Source organism: Zophobas morio, unplaced genomic scaffold, assembly GCF_036711695.1.
Source record: "Zophobas morio isolate AGI-343-1 ecotype UQ-CSIRO unplaced genomic scaffold, CSIRO_AGI_Zmor_V1 ptg000004l, whole genome shotgun sequence".
NCBI classification, from domain to species: Eukaryota; Metazoa; Arthropoda; class Insecta; order Coleoptera; family Tenebrionidae; genus Zophobas; species Zophobas morio.
In genome coordinates this window covers 15244599-15268971 of record NW_026972109.1, presented here as the reverse complement: position 1 = coordinate 15268971, position 24373 = coordinate 15244599, and the positions used below count along the sequence as shown (strand labels likewise).

Genomic DNA, 24373 nt, shown 5'->3' with positions numbered 1-24373 from the left:
CTAGGGGTCATGAAACCCCGAGAAAACATAAAAGTCGCCCGATTGACTCGACTGATATACGCACATTTGTGCAATTCCGCTTACATCTGGCGAAAATAGACTCAGTGTAAGTAGTTATTATCCTTATTATTATTCTGTAAACTGTTGTTTGAACATGCCGTGCTTGAGTACCCGGCAGAACAGCTAATTATCACAATATCTTAAAAAAGTTACCTATCCTTATAAGATTATCATTATCTTACAACGTTATTTAAAATAGTGTGATTTGAAATTCAAAGCATGCTACATTATGTTGTAATTGCTGACAAGATTTATAATAAAATTATAAATACAATTCGTCATTCTACAATGAAAGTGACAAATAATTTGAATTATCTAAGACTGTCGATGCTTGAATTAAAAAACAATGGAGAGCAACCAAGTGGATCTTTTTTACGTTTTTTGCCCTTATTATTTAATTTTTAACATACTTAAGCTTTTTACATGATTTCAATAATATATGAAACAGATACGTTTAAAAATTAAGCAGGGACATTAAATAAAAACACTTGGATCAAATACATTTTTTATGCGCCTCACACTGAGAATCAAATATGAATTCTTTTTTTGTAATGCAAGTTATTGAATCTAGGCTTGAGCGTTTTAACAAGATTGTGAATTCGTCCTTTTATGTTTCATTTTGAAATGTCACTAGGATGTTCTATTTCAGTTTATATATAATCCGTAGTTCGGTTTTGTTAGCCTCATGGTCATTAAATGTTAAAGAGTTTTCAATACACTGTTGGAAACCAGTAGTAGCTTTAACGTTGTAACACCCAGATCCGGGAATATCCCTTGTCTTACTGTCACTTTTACATCATCTATTGGTGGGTTCAATCCACGCTGAAAATGGACGTTACTAAAAGTTGTCATGTTTCTTTTTATCAACTTTTTCTCTCTTCGAATGCTTTGAAACTGACGACATTATATTGTGGAGTTTTTCATGTTCATTTTATCTAAAACTATTACAGTTTGTCACTATTTCACTTCTCGAGCGTAAGCGTTTTACGTTTTCTCGACTTTTCATGACCCTTAGAGTACGAAAAAGTAGGTCGCCCGTTTACGTCGGTTTGTCTGTCGTCTGTGTCAGTTTTTATTAAACAGAATGACCGTCCCCACCACCAATGGAATGACGTCATCTCCAAAATATGCAATTGTATTTTTATTTAATTTTTTAAAATACGATACTTCTGCACAGAAACCTTAAAATCTGGACTTTTAAAAAAAAAAGTGCGTTAAAAATAGAGTAAAATCTTTATAAATGTTACTTTTTTAATTCCTTGAAATATTTACTTTTCAAATATACCTTTAAAAACGGATTTTTTTTATATTTGCACTATTATTCATAGTATAAATATTTCCCAACCCAGGTTTTATTTCAAAGAGAACATAAAATCTCTTTAGTGTAAACATGTTATACCTTACATGCATAAAATTTGTGTGCAAATATTTCTTTTCTGCGAGTGAACGTCATTGCTCTTTCTGGTAAATTTTGTTGTTCAGCGGACTTTCTGAAGCTTAAACAAACTTGAAACACGAAATTTGCACACTTGTTTAAATTTATTTAGAGATTTTGTTTTATTTTTACTGTAATTTAATTTTAACAAATATTTATCCATGGAATATAACTTTCTTTATGTACCGCCTGCGGATTAATTTTTTAATCAAATCTGGCAAAACTACTTCTTCGCCGAAATTAGCATCTTCCTCGTTAAAAATGCAGATCGCCCCCTCGTTTCGACCCCAATTAACCCACCTTCAACCGCACCAAGCTTTCCCTCGCCCCAGAAGTTGCAAACAATCCACCCCAACTACAATCACACCCCTCATTCACATTTAAAACCGCCTAAGTCCTAAACTGCGTCACGTAAATAAAATATTAGTTTAGCACCATCACCATCATCGCAGTAAAATCAAATCTGTATCGATCTGCTTCGAATTCAATTGTCACGATGTACCGAAAAGTGGAGAAGAGACGTCCAATAAGGACGAAGAGTATCCTGCACAATAGAGGGAAAACACTGGGGTCCTGCTGTTGTTACTTCTTCTACTACACCATTCATCGCGCGCGCTTCCACAGTTCAACAACGCCGAAGAAGTCGCACCTGTTAAATCATACGTACGCGCTGCAGAAGCCGAGTGTTGAGACTGTGCTCGAGTGACTTTTGACCAGTATGACGGACCTGAATTTTGTTTTGGGTGTTCTGTTCTTGGTAAGATTTTGTCTAGTTTGTATATCGTGATTGGAAAATTGTGGGAAAAAATTTAATTGGTGGATTTTTGTTTGAAAAGCCACTGCCCTTTGAGGGAATTGTTTTGGTTGGTAATACATTTGTATTATTGGTCACGCCTGCAGTTTTACAATCTATTGTTAAAGTAGCTTGTTTTACAAATATATGTTCTCTGTGATTGTTCGCTCTTCGTATCTTGATTAATTCGTGGCGCGTTTTAATTGTGGGGGGGCATAATTTGAGTAATTGCATGATTCGATTGAGATAATTGAAGCCGTTGTGATCGTGTACCAAATTTAATAAGGAAATTTAATTTGAGACACTTAACTCACTGGGTTGCAAAGCTATTAGAGTTTGATTTTGACGCACACTCTGGAAAAAATATTGCCCGCGTCTACTGTTTGAAGTTATAAATAGATATCTTTGCAAAACAAGAAGCTAATTAGCGGCAATTTGGCCGCAATTTAAATAATCCACTCAAAATAAAACCACAAAAGATAATTACATTCTTATTCATAGATCTGGCCACAAAAACGTAATAATTTACTCATCCACGATTTTATTATGCACCCAAACGACTCCAATTAACTCAGATTCAAATTGAGTCCGAGCCTATGAATCACAAATGAACACTGAAAACGGTGTTTTGGGGGTTGTGCGGGCATTGGCGTAACGAGGGACGGGCTTCGGGGGATTAAATTTCAATTCAATGGTCCATTTTTGCGCTTAAATTATCCATGAACTCGGAAATTAATCCAGATTCAAACAACCTTTTTGTAATCATGTAAAAGACTAGCATTTCATTCAAACGTTACATTTTTTTAATGGAAATATTTTGTTTATAGACTTGTCTGGTTAAACCCACCAACAATTTGAAGAAGTCACTTCAAAATTTTACACAGAAAATCCTCCTTAAATTATATAAAATAACGTACCTCTATATCAATGGCTCATGAATCCGCCTTATTTTTTATTTTAGATATTCAGGTTTTTTCAAAAATCAGAATTTTATAATCATATTTTACGATTTAACTTAGAAACTGCTCTGAAGTATAATAGTTTATAAAGCGGTTAATTTAAACCCACTTTTCTCGCCCGAAAATTTTCCGCTTCTGGTTACGCCCCTGTCGTCTGGCGAGCAACCCCCTCGAGTTCACTCCACTCGCGAAATCTCTCCACGTTTTGGGGGGGCGTAAGATCAATACGTTTTCCACTGCACTGATTTGATTTTATGAATGATTGAATCCTCTTACTCAGAAAATCGATTGCTGTTTCACGGCTGAGGAAGCACGACGGCGGAGAAATTTTTCAGGCTGAAACTGAAGCGATTTTCGAGTTTATTGGGTCAGTTTCGAAAATCTGTGAATCAGGGAAAAGAACAGTTACCGTGTCGAGGAGGTTTCGTTTAATATAACAATTATGATTTGAACGGTCGATTGTGTGCGTTTCGAACTACTTTTCTCGATTGTTGTTTTGTTGTGTGTTTGGTCAAGTTTGTCGGAGGTGATTTTTGCGTGACTGGTTTGCGATGCTGGAGAAACGGGGACGTCGTGGGTTGACGATCCGAGGAGAAATTTTTAATTTTTCATTTTTCAATCGTAAATTTTTGGATTCTGGCGTGTTGATTTTAAAATATGGGCTGAAGTTATCGGGATACTAATAGTTGTGTCATCAACATGGTGTCAAGTTATTGCATGATTTTTCAGATAGAGCATAAAATTATTTACATTGTACGTCATTGAATTAGTATAATCTTTTGCGCTGGGTAAATAAATGATTTATAATTCAATTTAAAAATTGTTTCTACGAGTAACTGCCTGAAGTACAGCCCAATAAATCCTGCTTCTTTGAAAAGTTATAAAAAAAATTGCAATTTTTGTTTTCTGATAACCTTTGTAAAGTAGAAACAATTTTTCAGTTCTTCAATTTTTAATTTTTTTGTTTTTCAATTTTTCAAATATTGAATTTTTCAGTTTTTAATTAAATTTTAGTTTCGATTTTTGATTTTGTTTTTCCTTTCAATTATTCGATTTTGCATTGTTTCGATTTATAACCCTTTGTTTTTTCAATTTCCATTTATGTAATTTTTCGTTTCTTCAATTTTTTGGATTTGCGATTTTTCAATTTTTATTTTTTTTATTTCTTCAGTTTTTAGATTTTGCAATTTTTCATCTTTTCATTTTTTCAATTTTTCGATTGGAAATTTTTCGTATTGATTTTTTATTTTCTTTATTTTCACAATTTTTCGATTTTTCAATGTTCCGATTTTATAATTGATTTTTTTTCAATTCCAATTTTTCCATTTTTCGTTTCTTAAACCTTTCAATTTTTCATTTTTTTTGTGTCTTCATTTTTACGATATGTATCTATCTCTTTCGATTTTCCAACTTGTGGTTGTTTCGGTTTTTAAATTTTGAAAATTTGCAATTTGCAATTTCACGCGTATCCTGCGTCTGTGAAAAGTTATACAAATTTTTAAGATTTTTATTTTCTGATAACCTCTATAAAATAGAAACAATTTTTCAATTCTTCAATGCTTAAATTTTTTGTATTTTTAATTTTTCAATTTTTCAATTTTTAATTTTTTAGTTTTTAGATTTTTCGGTTTGCAATTTTTGTTTTCGGTCTTTTATTTTCTCTATTTTTTACTATTTTTCTATTTTTCAATTAATTAAAAATTTTTTTTCAATTTTTCGTTTTTTTGTTGTTTCTTCAGTTTTACGATATTCATCACTTGGAGTATTCCTTTTAAAATTTTTCAGTTTTCCAATTTTCCAACTTTTGGACGTTTCAGTTTTTCAAGTTGCAGTTTTTCGGTTTTAAACTTTCTGTTTTGCAACTTTTAGATTTTTAATTTTTTGTTTCTTCAATTTTTCATTTTTAAATTTTTCAGCTTTTCGTTTTTCAACTATAGGATGTTTCAATTTTTAATTTTGCAATTTTTTGCTTTGCTTTCTCACGAGTTTCCAATTTTTAATTTTTAGTTTTTCAATTCTTTAATTTTTCATTTCGTCAATTTTTACTTCCCGAGCGTAAGCAAAGGAAGTATTGTAATCGAGTCCGTCGGCCGACTCTCTACTTTTACGTTTTCTCGATCTTTCATGACCCCTAGAAGACGAAGAAATAGGTCTCCCATTTCCGTCTGTCTGTCCGTCTGTCCGTCTGTCCGTCTGTCCGTCTGTCCGTCCGTCTGTCCGTCTGTCCGTCTGTTGTCCCGGATTTTTATTAGACAGATAATCTCCGAAAGTACTCGACCGATTGTTGTGAAATTTTGTACTTATATTAAGAATATCATGTAGATGGTAAAACGCTAACCAAAATTTGTCTAATCATCCCCACCACTAAAGCGATGACGTCACTTCAAAATTGTACATAGTAAATGGGTTTTCAATTGTATAAAATAACATAGTCCTACACATGTAGTTTACAACTCTGAATCGACTTTTCACCCGAAACGTCCAGATTTTTGGAAAAAAATCAAAATTATAAAACAACATTTTGAAATTTAATTTTTAATATGCTAACCAGAATGCTTTGAAATGTTGCAGATGTTTTAAGGCTATAAAGAGCATCATAAATCTTTAGTCAAAAAATATTTGCTTATCCCCTCCAAAAACTTGATGACGTCAGCTCAAAAGTTTGTGGAATAAATCATATCTAAAATGTACAAAATATGATGAGTCTGTACTTGTGATCTATCACTCCATTCATATTTTTTGGATTTGCATATACAGGGTGACTCAAAAAAATTAATGAATGCGTAAATATATTTTATTGATTTAATCAGGAACTACAAAACCGAATGCTCTGAAATCTTGCAGATGTTTTAAGGTCATAAAGAGCATAATAAATGTTTAGTCAAAATATATTTGCTTATCCCCTCCAAAAACTTGATGACGCCAGCTCGAAAGTTTGCCGAATAAATCATATCTAAAATGTACAAAATATGATGAGCCTGTACTTGTCATTTATCACTCCATTCATATTTTTTGGATTTGCATATACAGAGTGACTCAAAAAAATTAATGAATGCGCAAATATATTTTATTGATTTAGTCAGGAACTACAAAACGGAATGCTCTGACATCTTGCAGATGTTTTAAGGTTATAAAGAGCATAATAAATGTTTAGTCAAAATATATTTGCTTATCCCCTCCAAAAACTTGATGACGTCAGCTCGAAAGTTTGCCGAATAAATCATATCTAAAATGTACAAAATATGATGAGCCTGTACTTGTCATTTATCACTCCATTCATATTTTTTGGACTTGCACATACAGGGTGATTCAAGAAAATAAATGAAAGGGTAAATTTATTTTACTGATTTACTCAGGAACTACAAAACCGAATGCTTCGAAATCTTGAAGATATTTTAAAATTATCATAAGCATGGTACATTTTTGATCAAAACGTATTTGGTCGTCCCCCCTAAAAAATTTATGATGTCACCACAAAATTTTGCTGAAAAAATCCTATCTAAAATGTACAAAATATGGTGAGTCTCTTCTTGTGATTTATCATTCCATTCAAATTTTTTCGATTTACATATACAGGGTGACTCAAAAAAATTAATGAATGCTTAAATTTATTTTATTGATTTAATCTGGAACTACAAAACCGAATGCTTTTAAATCTTGCAGATGTTTTAAGGTTATAAAGAGCATAATAAATTTTTAGTCAAAATATATTTGGTTATCTTCTACAAAAAACTGATGACGTCAGCTCAAAAGTTTGCCGAATAAATCGTATCTAAAATGTACAAAATATGATGAGTCTGTACTTGTGATTTATCATTCCATTCATATTTTTGGATTTGCATATGCAGGGTGACTCAAAAAAATTAATGAAAGCGTGAATTTATTTTATCGATTTAATCAGGAATTACAAAACCGAATACTTTGAAATCTTGGGAATATTTTAAAGTTATTATAAGCATGGTAAACTTTTGTTCAAAATGTATTTGTTCATCCCTCCTAAAAAAATTGATGACGTCACCCTTAAATTTTGCTGAATAAATCCTATCTAAAATGCAAAAAATATGATGAGTTTGTACTTGTGATTTATCATTCCATTCATATTTTTTAGATTTTCTTAAGAGGTGGTTCAAAAAAATTAATGAAGTCAATTTATTTTATTGATTAAATTAAAGGCAACACTTATTATTAGTATTACACCCCAACCAACCCAATTTGGTAGACACAAAATTTGTTAAAGGAAAAACTCGGTTGAAACATAAGGGTAGCACGCTTATTTACATCGACTTTAACATTACAGACCTGCATTTGTTTTATGCGTTCACTTGGTTCCGCGAATGTGAAATAGACATGTTTATAATCAACCAATTGTGAATTTCACCGTCAAGAATTAAAATAAAACCCAATGTTTTATATAATAAGCGGAAGTCGAAGCAATAAAACCGATGGTCGTTTTGTTTACAGTTTCTCTGTTTGACTCTCACGTATGCTGTTACGCCTGTCATCTTAAATTAAGAATGTTTATACATACACGATTTTCAGTTGCATCTGATACGTATACGTGAGTAAATTGTTTCGTTATTTTATTGATTATTACAAATCAATATTCAAAACGACCCAATTCATTTTCCCGAAAATTTGAGAATATAATAATTTTATTCTTAGTATTACACTACATCTATCCCAACTGATATACGTGTCCTTGCAAAAATGTTGATGACGTCATCGCAATTTTTTTTTAAATTCCCACTACAAAAATGTAATGAGGAAAAAAACACAATAGGCATGCAGTCGTCAAGTTTCCGACAGCGAGGGAAGTACTGTCTAAACTCTTTAGACCAATTTTTTGATTTATATTTTTTCGTTTCGGCGTTTTATTTTCTTCATTTTCACAAATTTTCGCTTTTTCAATATTCCGATTCTATAATTGTTTCTTCAATTTAAATTTTTTCCATTATTCGTTTCATCCGTTTTTCGATTTTCAATTTTTTTTTGTTTCTCCAATTTTACGATCTCTTCGAATTTTCATTGTTAAATCTTTCTGTTTTCGATTTTCCAATTTTAGGATGGACTTTTAGGACGCTTCACTTTTGATCTTACAATTTTGCGATTTGTAATGTCACACGTTTTCAATATTTAATTTTTCAAATTTTAGATTTTCCAGTTTTTTATTTCTTCAAATTTTCGATTTGCAATTTTTGGTGTCGATTTTTTATTTTCTTTATTCTTAGAATTTTTCTATTTTTCGATGTTTCGTTTTAATAATTTTTTCTTTTTCCAATTTCACTTTTTTCAATTTTTCGATTGCAATTTTTCAATGTTTAATTTTTTTTTGTTTCTTTAATTTTACGATATCATCTCTTCCAGTTTTCATTTTAAAATTTTTCAAATTTAGAATGTGCCAATTTTTAGATTTGTAATTTTTCGATTTGCTTTTTCATAAGTTTTCAATTTTTAATTTTTCAGTTTTTCAATTCTTTAATATTTCATTTCTGCAAAAGTTCTAATTTTTTTGTCTCTTCAATTTTATGATTTCATCGAATTTGAATTTTAAATTTTTTTCTGATCTTTCTACTACGGACTTTTAAGATGTTTCAATTTTTAGATTTTGCAGCAATTTTGCGATTTTCAATACCACGCGTTTTCAATATTTAATTTTTCAATTTTTCATTTCGGTTTTTTATTTTCTTTATATTTTTCAATTTTTCGGGTTTCACTATTCTAATTTTATAATTTTTCAATTTTTCGACTTGCTATATTTCGGTTTATAATTTTTGCTACTTTTAGATTTTTATTTTGTCGTTTCTTCAATTTTAGATTTTTCAGTTTCTCGATTTTCGAATTTTTCGATTCTCAATTTTTGATTTGCAATTTTTCTAGTTTTCATTTTAAATATGTATCTAATAATTCTTATAATTTAAAAAGAAAATCACTCTTTCAGTTGTACGATTTTAGAATTTTCAGTTATTGGATTTTAAAACTTTTTCATTTATTCGATTTTTCAATTTTTCATTTTTTAATTTTTGGAACTGTCACTGTTAATGTTTTGACTTTACAATTTTGATGATTCTATAATTTTTCATTTTTACAATTTTTGAATTTCCAATTTTTCGGTTCGATTCGTTTTTTCTATTTCCAATTTTTCGATGCATTTTTTTTATTTATAAGATTCTAGTTTTAGTTTTTCATTGATTCGAATGTTCGTTTCTGCAGTTCTTCCTTTGCAATTTTTTTCGATTTTCCACATTTTCGCTTTTGCAATTTTTCGTTTCTTCAATTTTTCGATATTCCATGTTTTTTGTTTCTATGCATCTCTATTAATTTTCATTTTCAAATTTTTCAGTTTCCCGATTTTCCAATTATTGAATGTTTTAATTTTTAAATTTTTCAATTTTTCGATCTGCTTTTCCACGAGTTTTCATTTTTTAACTTTTCGATTCCTTAATTTTTCACTTCTTCAAAATTTCAATTTGCAATTTTTGTTTTCGGTTTTTTATTTTTTTTATTTTCACAATTTTTCGATTTTTCGAGGTTTCGATTTTATAATTATTGTTTGGTTTTCCAATTTCAATTTTGGCAATTTTTCATTTCTTCAATTTTTCGACTGCATTTTTCAATTTTTAATTTTTTGTTTCTTCAATTTTTCAGTTTTCCAATTTTCTAATTATTGGATGTTTTAATTTTTAGATTTTGCAATAGTTCGATTTATTTTTCCACGAGTTTCCATTTTTTAATTCTTTAATTTTTCGATTCCCTAATTTTTCATTTCTTCAAAATTTCAATTTGCAGTTTTTGTTTCTGGTTTTTTATTTTCTTTAGTTTCACAATTTTTCGATTTTTCGATGTTTCGATTTTATAATTATTGTTTGTTTTTCCAATTTCAATTTTGGCAATTTTTCGTTTCTTCGATTTTTCGATTGCAATTTTTCAATTTTTCAGTTTTCCAATTTTCCAAATTTAGAATGCTTCAATTTGTAGATTTTGTAATTTTTCGATTTGCTTTTTCACTAGTTTTCAATTTTTAATTTTTCAATTTTCAATTTTGGTTTTTTATTTTCTTCTTTTCCGATTTGCAATTTTTCTAGTTTTCATTTTATATATGTACCTAATAATTGTTATAATTTTAATTTTTTTTTTACTTTTTCAGCTGTAGGATTTTAGAATTTTTCCATCTTTCATTCATTAGATTTTAAAACTTTTTCATTTATTCGATTTTTCGATTTTTAATTTTTCAATTTCTCGATATTTAATTTTTCAATTTTTCGGGGTATCAATGTTTTTCGACTTTACAATTTGGATGATTCTATAATTTTTCGTTTTTAGGATTTTTGAGTTTTACAATTTTTCAGTTCGATTCATTTTTTCTTCTTCTTCATTTTTCGATTCATTATAAGTTTTTTATTTTAAAGTTTCTCGGTTTTTAGTGTTTCATTGCTTGGATTTTTCGTTCCTTCAGTTCTTCGATTTGCAATTTTTAGATTTTTCAACTTTTCGAATTAAACAAAATGTAAAAATTGCAAAATTATAAAATAGAAAAATCGAAAATGAAAAAACGAATAAGTATAAAATGAAAATTTGGAAAATCTAAAAAGTGGAAATCAAGAACTGAAAATCTCAAGAAACGAAAAACTGAAAAATCGAAAGATTAAAAATCGAGGAACTTAGAAATCGAAATAATGAAAATTAAAAAAAAACATAAAATCGAATAATTGAAAGTTTGAAGAACTGAATAAACGAAAAATTGTAAAATCTAGAGAAACATTGATAGCATAAAGGAAAAGAAAAAACCAAAAATTGTTATATAAAATCGAGAATTTAAGAATTAAAAAATTAGAAGACTGAAAAATAAAATTCCAAAACTTGGGAAATTTAAGAAACGAAAGATAAAAAATTAGAAACTGAAAAATCGAAAACTGAAAAAAAGTGCAAAACTGAAAAATTGCGAATCGAAAAACTGAAGAGGCGAAAAATTGAAAAGTGAAAAAATTAAAGTTGTAAAAACGAAAAATTATGAAATCGAAACATTGACAAATGGAAAATTTAAAAAAATAAAGAAAATGAAGAAAAACGAAAAATTATGATATATCAAAATATTGGTCGCAGGTAAATAAATCGGGACTTTCCTAAAAATTGTAAGGCATGATGTTGCAATTTTTGTTATGAAAACTCTTATAAGTTAAAATAAATTAATGAACCCAAAATACATTATATAAACATTTTTTAGAACAAAAAAATCATAAAAAATATGGAAAAAATTACTCTAAGCACTCACTTTTACTTTTACACAATTATACCTTGATTTTTAATATAGGGTGAGTCACTGAGCGCACGTTCCTCGATATCTCACTAATTACTATTAGAAAAAGTAATTTAAAAAAATTGGCCGCAGGTTATTTCGATCGAAACTTCTGCAAGATTTCAGAGAATTCGGTTATGATGTGTTATACAATTTTGATTTTTTTTTAATCTGGATGTGTGAGGTGAGAACTTAATATGGAATCATAAACCACAAATACAAGAGTATCTTATTTTATAGAAATAAAAACAAATTTATTATTGCAGTTGGAGTCGATTACAATACTTCCTTAGCTTACGCTGAGCAAGTAAAAGTGAAACAGTAAGCACTTTCGACAAGACTGATTAATCAAAAAAAAATCCAAGGACTGAAAAATCAATAACGTTCTCCCAGTCCGACTCTGTGCTAACACTACAACAATACGCGATGAGATTTACAGTTGCTCCTATCAGCAGGCTATAATCCATCGATTGTTTGACACATGTTATGGGAGAATGGTGCTAATTTGTACTTTACACGTCAAGATGTACCAAATGTTAAACTACTAACACGCTTGTCATAAACTCTCCATTATACGGCTCCTTCGACATTAAAACGGTACACATGAATGAAAATAGCAAATAATCAACTCTATTTAATTATTATAGGCGTCATAAAAGCGGCAGTTCGGTCGCAGTCTACCCTACTTTGCATACCACAAATGAATTCTTCAATATGCACTCATGAAGTCATAAAAACGCGATTCCCATATCTTCGGCAAGACGTCGGCAGAATTTACACAATGAAACCCGTTCTGCCCTGCAGCTGCAATCACACAGCAAATTGCGAGAATAAAACAGAGATTTTCGCTGTAATAAACTAATTTGTGCGCGATTTTGTGCCAGACACCTGTAGGTTGTTTGCAGATCCGCTATTAAACGGAACATCCACGGAGGAGAAGTTGTTCACCTAAAAACTCTTTGTCCGATTTGCTAATTTCGTATTATGATAGGTAATTGCGTTGGTGCGAAGCGGTACTTTGCTGTTGACACCCACGTTGAACAAATTTGGTGGTGATTGGATGCTATTTGCGAAAGGAATTAAAAGATGGCCTAAAAGGCGGCAGTGTTTAGAAGAAAAGATTTAGAGATTAAGGTTGTTGAAATTAATTGGTTAGTGCAAACGACGGGTTGAATTTGTTCTTTTATTCCGATTGTGACTGGTGTGTTCAATTAGAGGATGGATTTTGAAACGGCAAAATTTTGCCGGAGGACGATTAATTGTTCGTGCAGTTCCTTCCCACACTAAGAAAATATTAAACATACATAACTGGAGATCATTCGATTTACACATTTCCCACAACGTATAATTTCTAGAGTAATGTCGTTAATTATTAAGCTTGACAAAATACAGAATTATGATTGATACTTCCACGAATTAAACGACTTAAAAGTTAGCAAAGTCGTTACTAAACGAGGAGAAGAAGAATAATTATCGAGGAGTAGAGAGGAAAATGATTAGTGTTTATTGCATAAATTACAATAATTGTAAATGGATGATTTTGCTAACGTTTTATAACAGACATTTCCCAGGATGGAGTTTCCGCATTTTGCCTTTGATAAACAGTGCATAAATCATGTTTTAATCTCAAAACTGTGGTTAAAGCTATTCTTATGAAGATTATTGTGTGGATGCAGTCAACGAGTTTTCCGTGTTGGCTAAGATGACGAAGGAGTTGATATACTCAGAACGGTACTTTAGTATCGGCTAAAATTTTATGACGTGACTATGAAGGTTTACATCCATAAAGTTAGTGAGAATTGTAAAATGACACGTTTAGATCAACGTTCAAAAATTTTGAAACTTAGTACCGTCAATTGACAGAAAATATAACATGAGTATACTGCACAATTACATAGATTACAGAATTTTCAGACGTGATTATTTTTTCATTTTAAAAATTGACTGGAAAGTTTTTTTAATGACAACGTTTCACTTAAGTTCTTTAATTAAAATGTTGTAAAAAATATTTCGATAACAAAAATGTTAAATGACTGAAGGCAACACTTAAAAAGCAAACTCCTTTTAATTCTAAATAAAAAACTGGTAAAATTTTATATCAATTACTCGTTCAAAATTTTAAACTTATACTATTTTTTGCAATATTTAAGATATTAGAATGAAACTGGTAGCCAAAGATATCGTAATTCTAATAAGTCTACAGCACTGAAAAAATAAAAAAAAGATTCTCTTTCCTTTACCATCTCCCAAATAATACCAATCACAGTGTAAAAAAAAAACATCGACTAGGGTAGAGTTCAAGTTCAACGTCCTAACCAGTCAGCCCACTCAGCCACTGTGTCCTTGTAACGTGCACAAGTGATATATAGGTTACGTGAAATAAGTGCTCATTTTTATAAAGTAATTGTCATAAAAAAATCAAGGTGGATTAATAAACCACAAGTACAGAATTATATAAATAAAATATTCTACTATAAGGACATGAAGGACATTGAAATATGGCATTTCATCCTTTATAGTCCATCAGCTGACCGTATTTAGAATTATAGCGAGCGGTTATAATAGGCACACATAACCTACGACTATGATCAGTGAGTTATAAAACCCAACATAGCTTTTTCATTGATGCAGGAGTCAAGTATCAATAATTTCATCTATAAAACCTAAAATTAACAATATAAAATAAAAAAAATATATATCAAAATTTGTAATGAAATACTGTATTTTATTTTAAAACAGCACCCACTATGGTGTAATAATTTTGATTACAGTCATCTTTTTTAATCTAATGGAAACTGTAAGAAAAATTACATACTCAAAAATAGTACGACATGGTTCTTAACTTGAGGATGTCCATATTGGGTACAGTGCCCATATTTGGTTTAGGTAACTTAATATAGTCCTGTTTTATCACAATTACTTTACAAAATTTTTTACTTCCTGAGTGTAAGCTACTGGACCGATTGTCGTAAAATTTTATATCATATTTTACATTATTTAATTTTTGTGTTGTCGAAATAAATCTACACATATTAAGAAAAAAAGAAAATGTAGCCCCGTCCACCCGCCCAATCTCAATTGTGATGATTTTTTTATTCATCGTGAGCCAAGGGGGCGAAGCTCAACTGCAAAATTCTTATTTGTCATGATTATAAGAGAAGAATGATGATGTTTGATAGTTTGATCAAAAGTGTATTTATGTACGGAGCTGAGATTTGGGGATGGAGGGAATATGAAGAAATAGAGAGAGTGCAAGAAAAATACTTGATATGGACATTGGGATTGGAAAAGTATACGCCGGGGTATATAGTGAGAGAAGAAACAAAAAGGAAGAAAATGAGAGTGGAAGCGGGTTAAAGGGGGGTTGGATTTGAAGAAAAGTTTAGTAGTGAGAGAGGTGATTGCAAGATATTGCAAGAATGTTGGAAAGAAATAAGAAAGAAAGGGGGAAAACATGTTTGGAACGAAAGGGACAAGTATTATGAAGGAAAGGGATATGCATGTGAAGAAATAGAGAGAATGAGAGAAATGGAAAGGAGTATGAAAGAAGAACTGAGTGTAAGAGATAAGGATATAGCTAAGCAAGAACGTAGAGCGGGAATATCGAAGTCTAGATATAATGCAGACTATAGAAAAATAGTAAAGGATGAAGTACCAAAGTACACACACAGAGAGTATAAAGGAGAAAAGAATGATAGCGAGATTTAGGTGTGGAAATGAAGAGAAAGAGAATAATTTTTGGATGGATGAAACGGACAGAAGGTGTAGGATATGTTGGAGAGAGGGAGAAACAATAGAGCATATGCTGGAAGGATGTGAAGGATTGAGAGAATCGGAGGAAAGCAGGGAAGAAGGACTGGACTGGATGAAAGAAGTATGGAAGATAAGGGAACTATGGCAAGGGGTGGGCAAGCAGAAAGAATAGAATATTTATTATATAACACTCTAATTTTTATTTTATTTTATTTATTTTTATTGAGTTATTGATTTATCTGTTGTAGATTAAGTAAATTTGTACCCCTACTGGGAATAATACTTATTAAGCCTGTAAGGCAAATAATAAATTACTACTACTACTCTACGAGAAATTAAAAACATGTTTTTGAGTATCGTGTTCTTCCAAGAATACCTACCATGTATATTAAGAAAAAAATAAAGCCACAGATTAGGCCCCAGCCATAGCCGCTACAATCTCAATTTTCAATTGTGATGAATTATTCATTCTTTGTCAGATCGAGGGGCGGGGCTTAATTGTAAGATCCATATTTGTCTACAAGAATTTACCAGTTTAAGGATGTTTTAAGTTTCTTGTTCTGAAAAGACGACTATGTATATTATAAAAAAAGACAAAATATAAGCCCCGCCCAACCCACCTGGTCTGAACTGTGCTGTTTTTTTTTATCGCCGAGAGCCAATTTAATTGCAAAATCTTTATTATTTCTTTACAAGAAATTACCAAGTTATAAGACATGTTTCTGAGTGTCATGTTATTCAAAGAATACTGTGTAGGTATACATATTAAGAAAAAATTAAAGCCAAGGATTAAGCCCCACCCATACCCGCCCTTGTCTAAATAGTAATGAAGTTTTCATTCGTTGGCAGACCTGGGGGCAGAGCTTAATTGCAAAATCCATATCTCCTTACTAAAATTGGCCAATTTGAACGTGTTTTAAGTTTCTAAGAATAAAAAAAATCACAATTCACATGGAGTGAGTGAGTGAACAACACGATACTCAAAACCATGTTTTTAATTTTATGTAAAGAAATAAGTGTTTTGTAGTTAAGCTCTACCCCCTTCGTTCACGGCGAATTAATGAAATAATCACAATTGAGATTGGGCGGGTGGGCGGAGCTACATTTTGCTTTTTTCTTTTAATATATGTAGACTTCTTTTCACAACATAAAACTTGTTTAAAATAGAAAATTTGTAGAAGGAAATATCGATTTTCCAATAAGGCCCCGCTTCATAATCGCAAAATTCATATTTCCTTGCAAAAATGTACCATTTTAACCATGTTTTAAGTTTTTTGTTGCGAAAAGATGGCTATGCAAAAACGCAAAATGTATATATTTATTTTATATTTTATGTATATTAGGAATATCGTGTAGATGGTAAAACACCAACTACAATTTGGCTGATCATCCTCACCAATAATTTAATGACGTCATTGCAAATGTTTCTACATTAAAATTATTTCAATGTTATGCAGTAATACAGTCCTGCACTTGTGGTTTATGAACCCACATTGAGTTTTAATCATAATCATAATGAAAAATAATTGTACTGTAGTTTTTGTGCAAGTTTTGATATGATATGATATGATATGATTTATTTACGGTAAAAACCTCTACAATTAGAATTAATAAAAATAATGACAAAGTATTAACTATATAAAAGGCGTCTAGCGAGTAGTTTAAAATTACTGAAGGACTGACAACGAAAAAAGTCCAGCCTATCACAATATCTATTGCATACTAAAATAATATTAGTATTTAGTGGACACCTCAACATATAGTTACAAGTACATCTAGATGGATCAATATAAAAGATTGGAACATTTCTAACAGGATAAGATGGAACATAAAAAGGCAATAGATTTAGAATATCAGGCGCTTCGATATTATTAGAGAGAATATTAAAGATAAAACAAACAGCTGAAAACTGTCTTCTTGCTTCAAGAGAAGGAAGTTCAAACAACGGATTATAACTGATAACAGATGATGCATCTCTATTTACATATTGTGGGAACTTCCACAGCAGATAGCTAATGAATTTTCTGTCAACAGATTCTAGCCTAGCTATATGACTTATATAGTAAGGGGACCATATAATAGAACCATACTCTAGAACAGATCTGACATGAGATACATAGAGAATTTTACAAGTAGAGATGTTCTTAAAATCCCTGCAATACCTTTTAATACACCCTAAAATTTTATTTGTCTTGTTTAAAATATACTCATAATGAAATATAAAAGTTAGCTTAACATCTAAATATATACCTAAATCTTTAATTACAGTATTTACAGTCATGAGTGACCCACTTGATGTATAGCTAGGATATAACCGAAAGACTTTGCGACTAAAATTAACAACACAACATTTTGTAACATTAAGAGTCATCTTATTTGCAATACACCAACTACTCAATTTGTTTATATCAGATTGTAGGCAAACAACATCATTGGAGCTTATAACGGAAGTATACATTTTTAAGTCATCAACAAAAAGAGAGTAGTTACCATTAAAATTGAAGCCAACATCATTAATAAAAATACAGAACAATAATGGTCCCAGTATAGATCCTTGTGGAACTCCAGAAGACACATGTTGAATACAAGAATAATAATTTCCAGTTTTTACCTGTTGAGACCTGCCCATTAAATAACAATTAAACCATTTTAATAAGATGCCATTAACACCATAAGCCTCTAATTTTTGAAGCAATAAAGAATGATGAACTTTATTGAACGCCTTACTGAAGTCTGCATCGACAGAATGTACTTCGAGGCTCTTGTCAAAAGCGTCAATTATAAAATTAACGTACGAAAATAAATTAGTTATGGTAGACCTTTTCTTACCAAAACCATGTTGTTTAGGTGTTATTACAGTTTTAAGATATGGAATTATTTTAGACCAGACTATATTTTCAAATAAATTGCTGACAAAATTGATATTGGCCAATAGTTCACAATCTGAGAAGCAGAACCAGATTTAAGAATAGGAATAACGTAAGCATGCTTCCAGAAGCTAGAGAAGCATTGAAAATAATATAAAAAGGCAAAATTAAGGACTCGCTACAATTTCTAATAAACAAGGAAGGTACACCTACACCATCAGGGCTTGGACCTTTATTGATATTCCGCTTCCCAAGGGCAATGGCAATGTCAGAAATGGTAATATGAATTAAGTTTAGACATACATTCTCGGCAGATGTGAAGTCAGTTTTTACATAAATAGATTTATCATAGACTGAGGAGAAGTAATTATTAAAAGCGTTACAAACATCATGAAAGTTTTTCAAATTTTCCCCATTAAATTGTATGGGCAATGGGAGCCCACTACCAGAATTATTTTTTATAAATTTCCAAAAACTTCTAGGTTTAGCAAATAGTTCATTTTAAGCAAATACTCTTCATACGCAGATTTAATAAGTTTCTTACATTGATATCTTAGATTATGAAAAGCAACATAATCTCCATTACTAGTTGTAGTTGTTTTAAACTGTTAATGAGCACACTTTTTAATTTTGATAAGACTGATTATTTCAGCATTGAACCATTTAGGGTAACCTGAATTAAATTTGAATCTGACAGGTACAAACTGATTAAAAGCAAAATATATAAAATGACAAAAATATCAACTAATTCATCAACTTTAGAACAGTTAAGAACGTACGGCCAATTAATATTATTGAAATAGTCATTCAAGCCCATACAATTAGCTTCCTTAAAACTGTAATAACTATCTACATTATTATAGTACAAATTTTCATAGTCTAGATCAAAATTAACTAAAAAAGGAAGATGACAAGTCCAGTCTAGACAATGGCTCACATTCTATAACCTCAACTCCAGCATAATTTGAAAAACACAAGTCTAAAATATTACCACACAAATTGGGTATAATATTATACTGACTGAAATTTAATGAGAAATAACTATCACAAACATGTATTTCAACTTCACTACTCAACTTATGAGGAACAACTCCAATGGTTCCATCTACATGATTCCACGCAATATTGGGTAAATTAAAATCAGCTACTACTATTATATCACAGAAAGGATGTTTATCACAAATAGTTTCAACTGACCAAATGTGATCACAATATTTAGACGGATCTAATTAGGGAGGAATATAAACGCATCCTACGATAATTTCATATTTTTAACCCATACTTCTTCAACAGTATCAGAGGAAGATAACCGCAAAGACTTAAATTTACTATTTACAGCCAGGAGAACTCCTCCACCCATAGATTTACCATTATTACTAGTATTTCTGTCATTCCTGTAAACAACATAGCTGTTATCAAACATTTCATTACTATATATTTCACTTTTTTTTATCAAGTTTAGATTTAATTGCTTATAGTTTCGCTTATTTTTAATTTCCATGGTAAATTGCATGTGTTCTCGACGATTTGTAGCTCCTAGAATATGAAAAAATTGGTCCTCTGTTTCCGTCTCCTGACATCTGACTGTTGGCGAAACTCTGTACCGACTACCGTGACATTTTGCAAAAACTTTAAGATTGTTGCCTAACCAAAATTTCGGTTTTTATCCCCAACAACAAGTTCTAGATACTTGTGGTTTATTAATTTGTCTTCATTTTATCTTAAGGACTTATAAGGTATAATACCACCCTTGCAATTTTGTTTAAATAAAATTTGAAAAGTATGTTTTCAGCACGAGTTCGACCTGCTACGGGTACAGTGTCATTTAATTATTAGAACTAGATGTAAAGTTTCTTATCATCACTACGAATATTTTCAAATAGCAAAGTCGTACGGTTCTTTGGAAATTATAGTCTTAAAACTTTTTTTTTAATGAAACACTTTGTATATTTTTACATATTTTAATTGACCTCTTCTTATAGACTTCTTAAACACAATTTATTTTTGAAATTACGATGGGACGTTGTCACGTTATTCTAATTTTCTTGAATTTCTTGAAATTTTTTGGTAATGGAAGGGTTCCCAAAAAATCACAGTGGGGTTATCTTTAAAATCTGTGTTACAACTTTTTGTGGAAAGATAAAGAAAGGTATGCGCTTTATTTTGATGTAATTGTGATAAAATTTTCATATACAGAGTATTTATAAAACATGTTTTAAGTCTTATTACAATTTTCAAATATCGATATTTCAGTTTTTCTAAAAATAGAACACCTGAGTACTTAAAAGCAAAACTTTAAGAGATGCATCGACATATTAGAAGAATGAGGACAACAAATAGAGTAAGATACAGTAATAAAATACAAGATGTTCCATTTGAAAAAAACTGAAATATCGATACACTCTAGACATATATTAAAATTTGATTTAGTTAATATCACAGCAAAGTGCGTACCTTTATTTATCCTCCAACAAAATATTGTAAGGCAGACTTTAAAAATAGCCCTATTAGGTTTTTTTTGTAAACTCTTCCATTGCAAAAATATTTCAAAAAAATTGAAATAACGTGGCAACATCGCATCGAAATTTAAAAAGTAAACTGTTGTTGTAAAACCTAAGAAGAGGTCAATAAAAAAAAATTGGGTGTTTCTTTAAAAAAAACTAAGTTGTATGTTACGCCTTAAAAGCAGAACACTCTGAATAGTTAAAAATAATTTTAGAGTATAGTACTCAAAGAATCGTACAACTTTGGTTTTTTTTTTTTAAATTTTAACCTTTTCTCTAAAAAAAATGTATACCAGGAAATCGGCATCCGTGATAACAAATTACACTTCATTATCTGAACTAGTGTAAAAAAGATCAGATTTTTTATTCAAATCAATGTTACGATAATGAAATACCAGTAGGGAGTCTGAAATTTGTTGTTGTCAAATTTATGTTAGCGCCAACATGATAGTGTCACAGCACATCCAAAATTGTCAGTAGATAGACCACATATCAAAGTGATATCTCTCTAGAATTTTAGAAAAATTAGGTAAATAATTTTTTACATAATCAATAAGATTACCTGATTTCTTCATTAATTTTTTTTAATAAATACTTATTCAATTAATTTTGTGATGACGTCATTCGCTTGCTAGAGAGTATAAATAAATAAATTTTAATTAGCCATTAAATCAGTCTTAGTAAATTCCTAAGATTTCAGAAAAGATCAGATTTTTGAATGATTAGGATTACACTTTAAGGTTAAAATATCCTTGAAGAAAAGTTGTATGCAGTGCTTTTTTACCGCGATTTTCAACGTATTACTTCTGATTATACAGGGTGAATCAATAAGTGCGTGGTCCTGGATATCTCATTAATAATTATTAGAGATAGAAAAAAAATCAGAAATCAAAGTTGTACGGTCCTTTGAGGACTATGCTCTAAAGTTATTTTTAACTACACAGAGTGTTCTGTTTGTAAAGCGTAACAGACGACTTAGTTTTTTCAATGAAACACTCTATATATTTTTGCATATTCTCATCAGCTTTCTCCTAGGCTTTATGACCAGTTTATTGAAAACAAATTTCTTGAAATTTTTTGGCAATAGCAGGGTTCAGAAAAAAATTGCAATAGAGTTATTTTTAAAATCTGTGATACAATATTTTATGTAACTCTAAACAATTATTGTGGTACCAATTAAATGAAATATTAATGTACAAATTTTAATATGTTCACAAAAAATTCCAAACCTTGACAATTTTCAAATATCATTTTTCAGTTTGTTCAAATAGAACCCCTGTTTTATTACGGTAACTTACTCTATTTTGTATTCTCATTTTTGTTTAGTATGTCGATGTGTTTCTTAAAAAAGTAAAAAAGCGCAACTTTAAATATAGAAAATATGTACATACTTGACAAGAAATAAAGATAACAAAAATAGAATAAAATGTAGTAATAAAATACAGTGTGTTATGTTTGGAAAAATTGAAATGTCGATGTTTGAAAATTGTAATAATTATCTTTTATCAACACCACAACACACGTTTTGTCTTTTTTTTCCTTTGTAATAATTTATGAGATATCGAGAAACGAGCGCTTAATGAATCGCCCTGTATATGTAATCATTTATAATGCCAAAATTTTGAAATTTACCAACTTTATAGATCACTGGATCAAAAGCCTTACAGAAATGTATCTAAACACCGACCACTCATTTACTGTTACTCAGGGCACTAAATTGAGCAAAATTACAAAGATTTCTAGATGTAGAACGGTCGCTAATGAAATCAAGCTGTGCAATTGAAAGAGAATTAAGTACGTGACTATGGATTAATTGACATTGTACTTTCAAATCATTTTGCGAAGTTAGAAATTATAACTGCTGACCGATAATTTGCCCTGCAGATTTACTATCAGTTACCGGAAATAAAAATGGGACACGTTGTGGAAAATTTGTACTTATCGGACAATGCAAATTTTTATTTAAAAAAAACTTCTCTAAGACAATCAACAAAGTTTTAAGGATGACGACAACTGACTGCAGAGTAGACACACATTCTTTGAGAGCAAAGGATCGCAATAAACCTAAAAATGTTCACTTGTGAATTTAGGGGAAGAAATTATTCTGGTCATCATTCAAGATAGTAGACGATTATCAAATCTAATTGAATTTGAATATTTTTTCAACTTGTTTCTACCAGATTATAATAATAATAATAATAAGGCTTTATTCCCAACAGGTTTACACCCAATAACAAGGGAAACTAAAACTTAAGCTCAAATCAACCGCTGATAGGAAATAAATAACATGCAATTCCAAAGTCAGTGAACTTAAGTATAACATAAGGCATTGAAATGATAATAAAAGCTCCCACAAAACTACAAACTATAAATCATACTACTTACTAATACAAAGAAAGGATTTGATTACAACCGATAGCGAATCGTAATGTATATCGCAATGAATAGATATTTCATTAAACTTGTTAGACATAACAACTACTGGAGATTTACGTACTACATTTGTCTTATATGGTGGACGATAAAAAGTTTGAGATTGGTGTGAATTAATACGAGGTACGACCAAGTTAAATTTGTCCAGAAGACTCGGACAATCTATTTTGTTGCTAAATAAATTAAAAACAAATTTCAGAGGTAGAAATTCAAACCTACACACTATGATCACAGACCCTTTTAGGACAAACTTTATCTACACAATAACACAAAAATTTTAAAAATTTACATTGAACAGCTTCAATAAATTATAGTTATAGATATAGGTACACTTAGATTCAAAGTTTCATAGTCCCAAAATTCTGTCCAAATTTCTTTTTACTTAAGTAGCAGCAGAAATTTTCTAAATTACCATTTTGTATTTGAACTTTTTACTTAAAATCCAGTTTCCACCCAGAACAAAGTACTTCTGACTCTACTATATACAACAGTACTATTTAACATCATTATTTTTAAATTCCCCAAAACCATGTCTGAATTTTTTCTATTTTACAGTAATAGTAATAGTGAATAAGCTATCAGCAATGTTGACATGTATCTAATTTTATTAATCCGTATGGAAGTTATAATATAACAATTTTACAGTTAAAAGTTATATAAATATGCAAATAATTAGTCATCAAATCACATAACCTCACCTCATACTCGAAATTGTAATTTCGCATTCCTCCGCTCTTCATCTACCAAAATAAATCGGCAAAACTGCCACATCCAAGCCCAGACGAACGCCCAAGCACTCTCATCCAAACCCAACAAAGTTGGAATTTTTCAATTAATCGCGAATTTGTTTCCCGTTTCCCCATCAACTTCCAAATTAATAACGCATGCTAGAAAAAACCTTTTAATCTTAAAGCTCAGCACACTATTAGTCCCTAATTTATTTCTAATTACGCAAAAATTCCTCTTCAAATTTATTTTTTCATCAAAACGTTGGCAAAAAATTCCTCGCATCGTTTTCAGTTGAATTACGACGTTGTCTTAACGCAGTGTGCCGCCGATTATTTCTTACATTCCTCACGAGTTTACAACTTCTTGCCAGCGAGCTCTCTTGTCTGATCGAACAAGTGTAAATTGTCATCGAAATCATCCGGACACGAGACACGACGTTCGCTGGCGGCAAAAATCAGATCACGAAATGAAATATCGCAGTATTGGTCAAAGAAGTGAACTCTGACTATCTCTACACCAGCATCGGGTTCATGATGGTTGTAGGTAG

The 24373-nt window shown here is 30.5% G+C and overlaps 1 protein-coding gene across 1 annotated transcript in view; it reads left to right on the top strand.

Annotated features, from left to right (window-relative positions):
• The first annotated feature begins 2086 nt into the window (after positions 1-2086).
• The window catches only part of LOC135142859 (sortilin-related receptor-like), a 64034-nt gene continuing 41747 nt past the window's right edge, over positions 2087-24373 (top strand). The window contains exon 1 of the mRNA XM_064074639.1: positions 2087-2252. Coding sequence (XP_063930709.1) covers positions 2214-2252 — 39 coding nt within the window. The 5' untranslated portion in view covers positions 2087-2213. The remainder of the gene's footprint in view (positions 2253-24373) is intronic.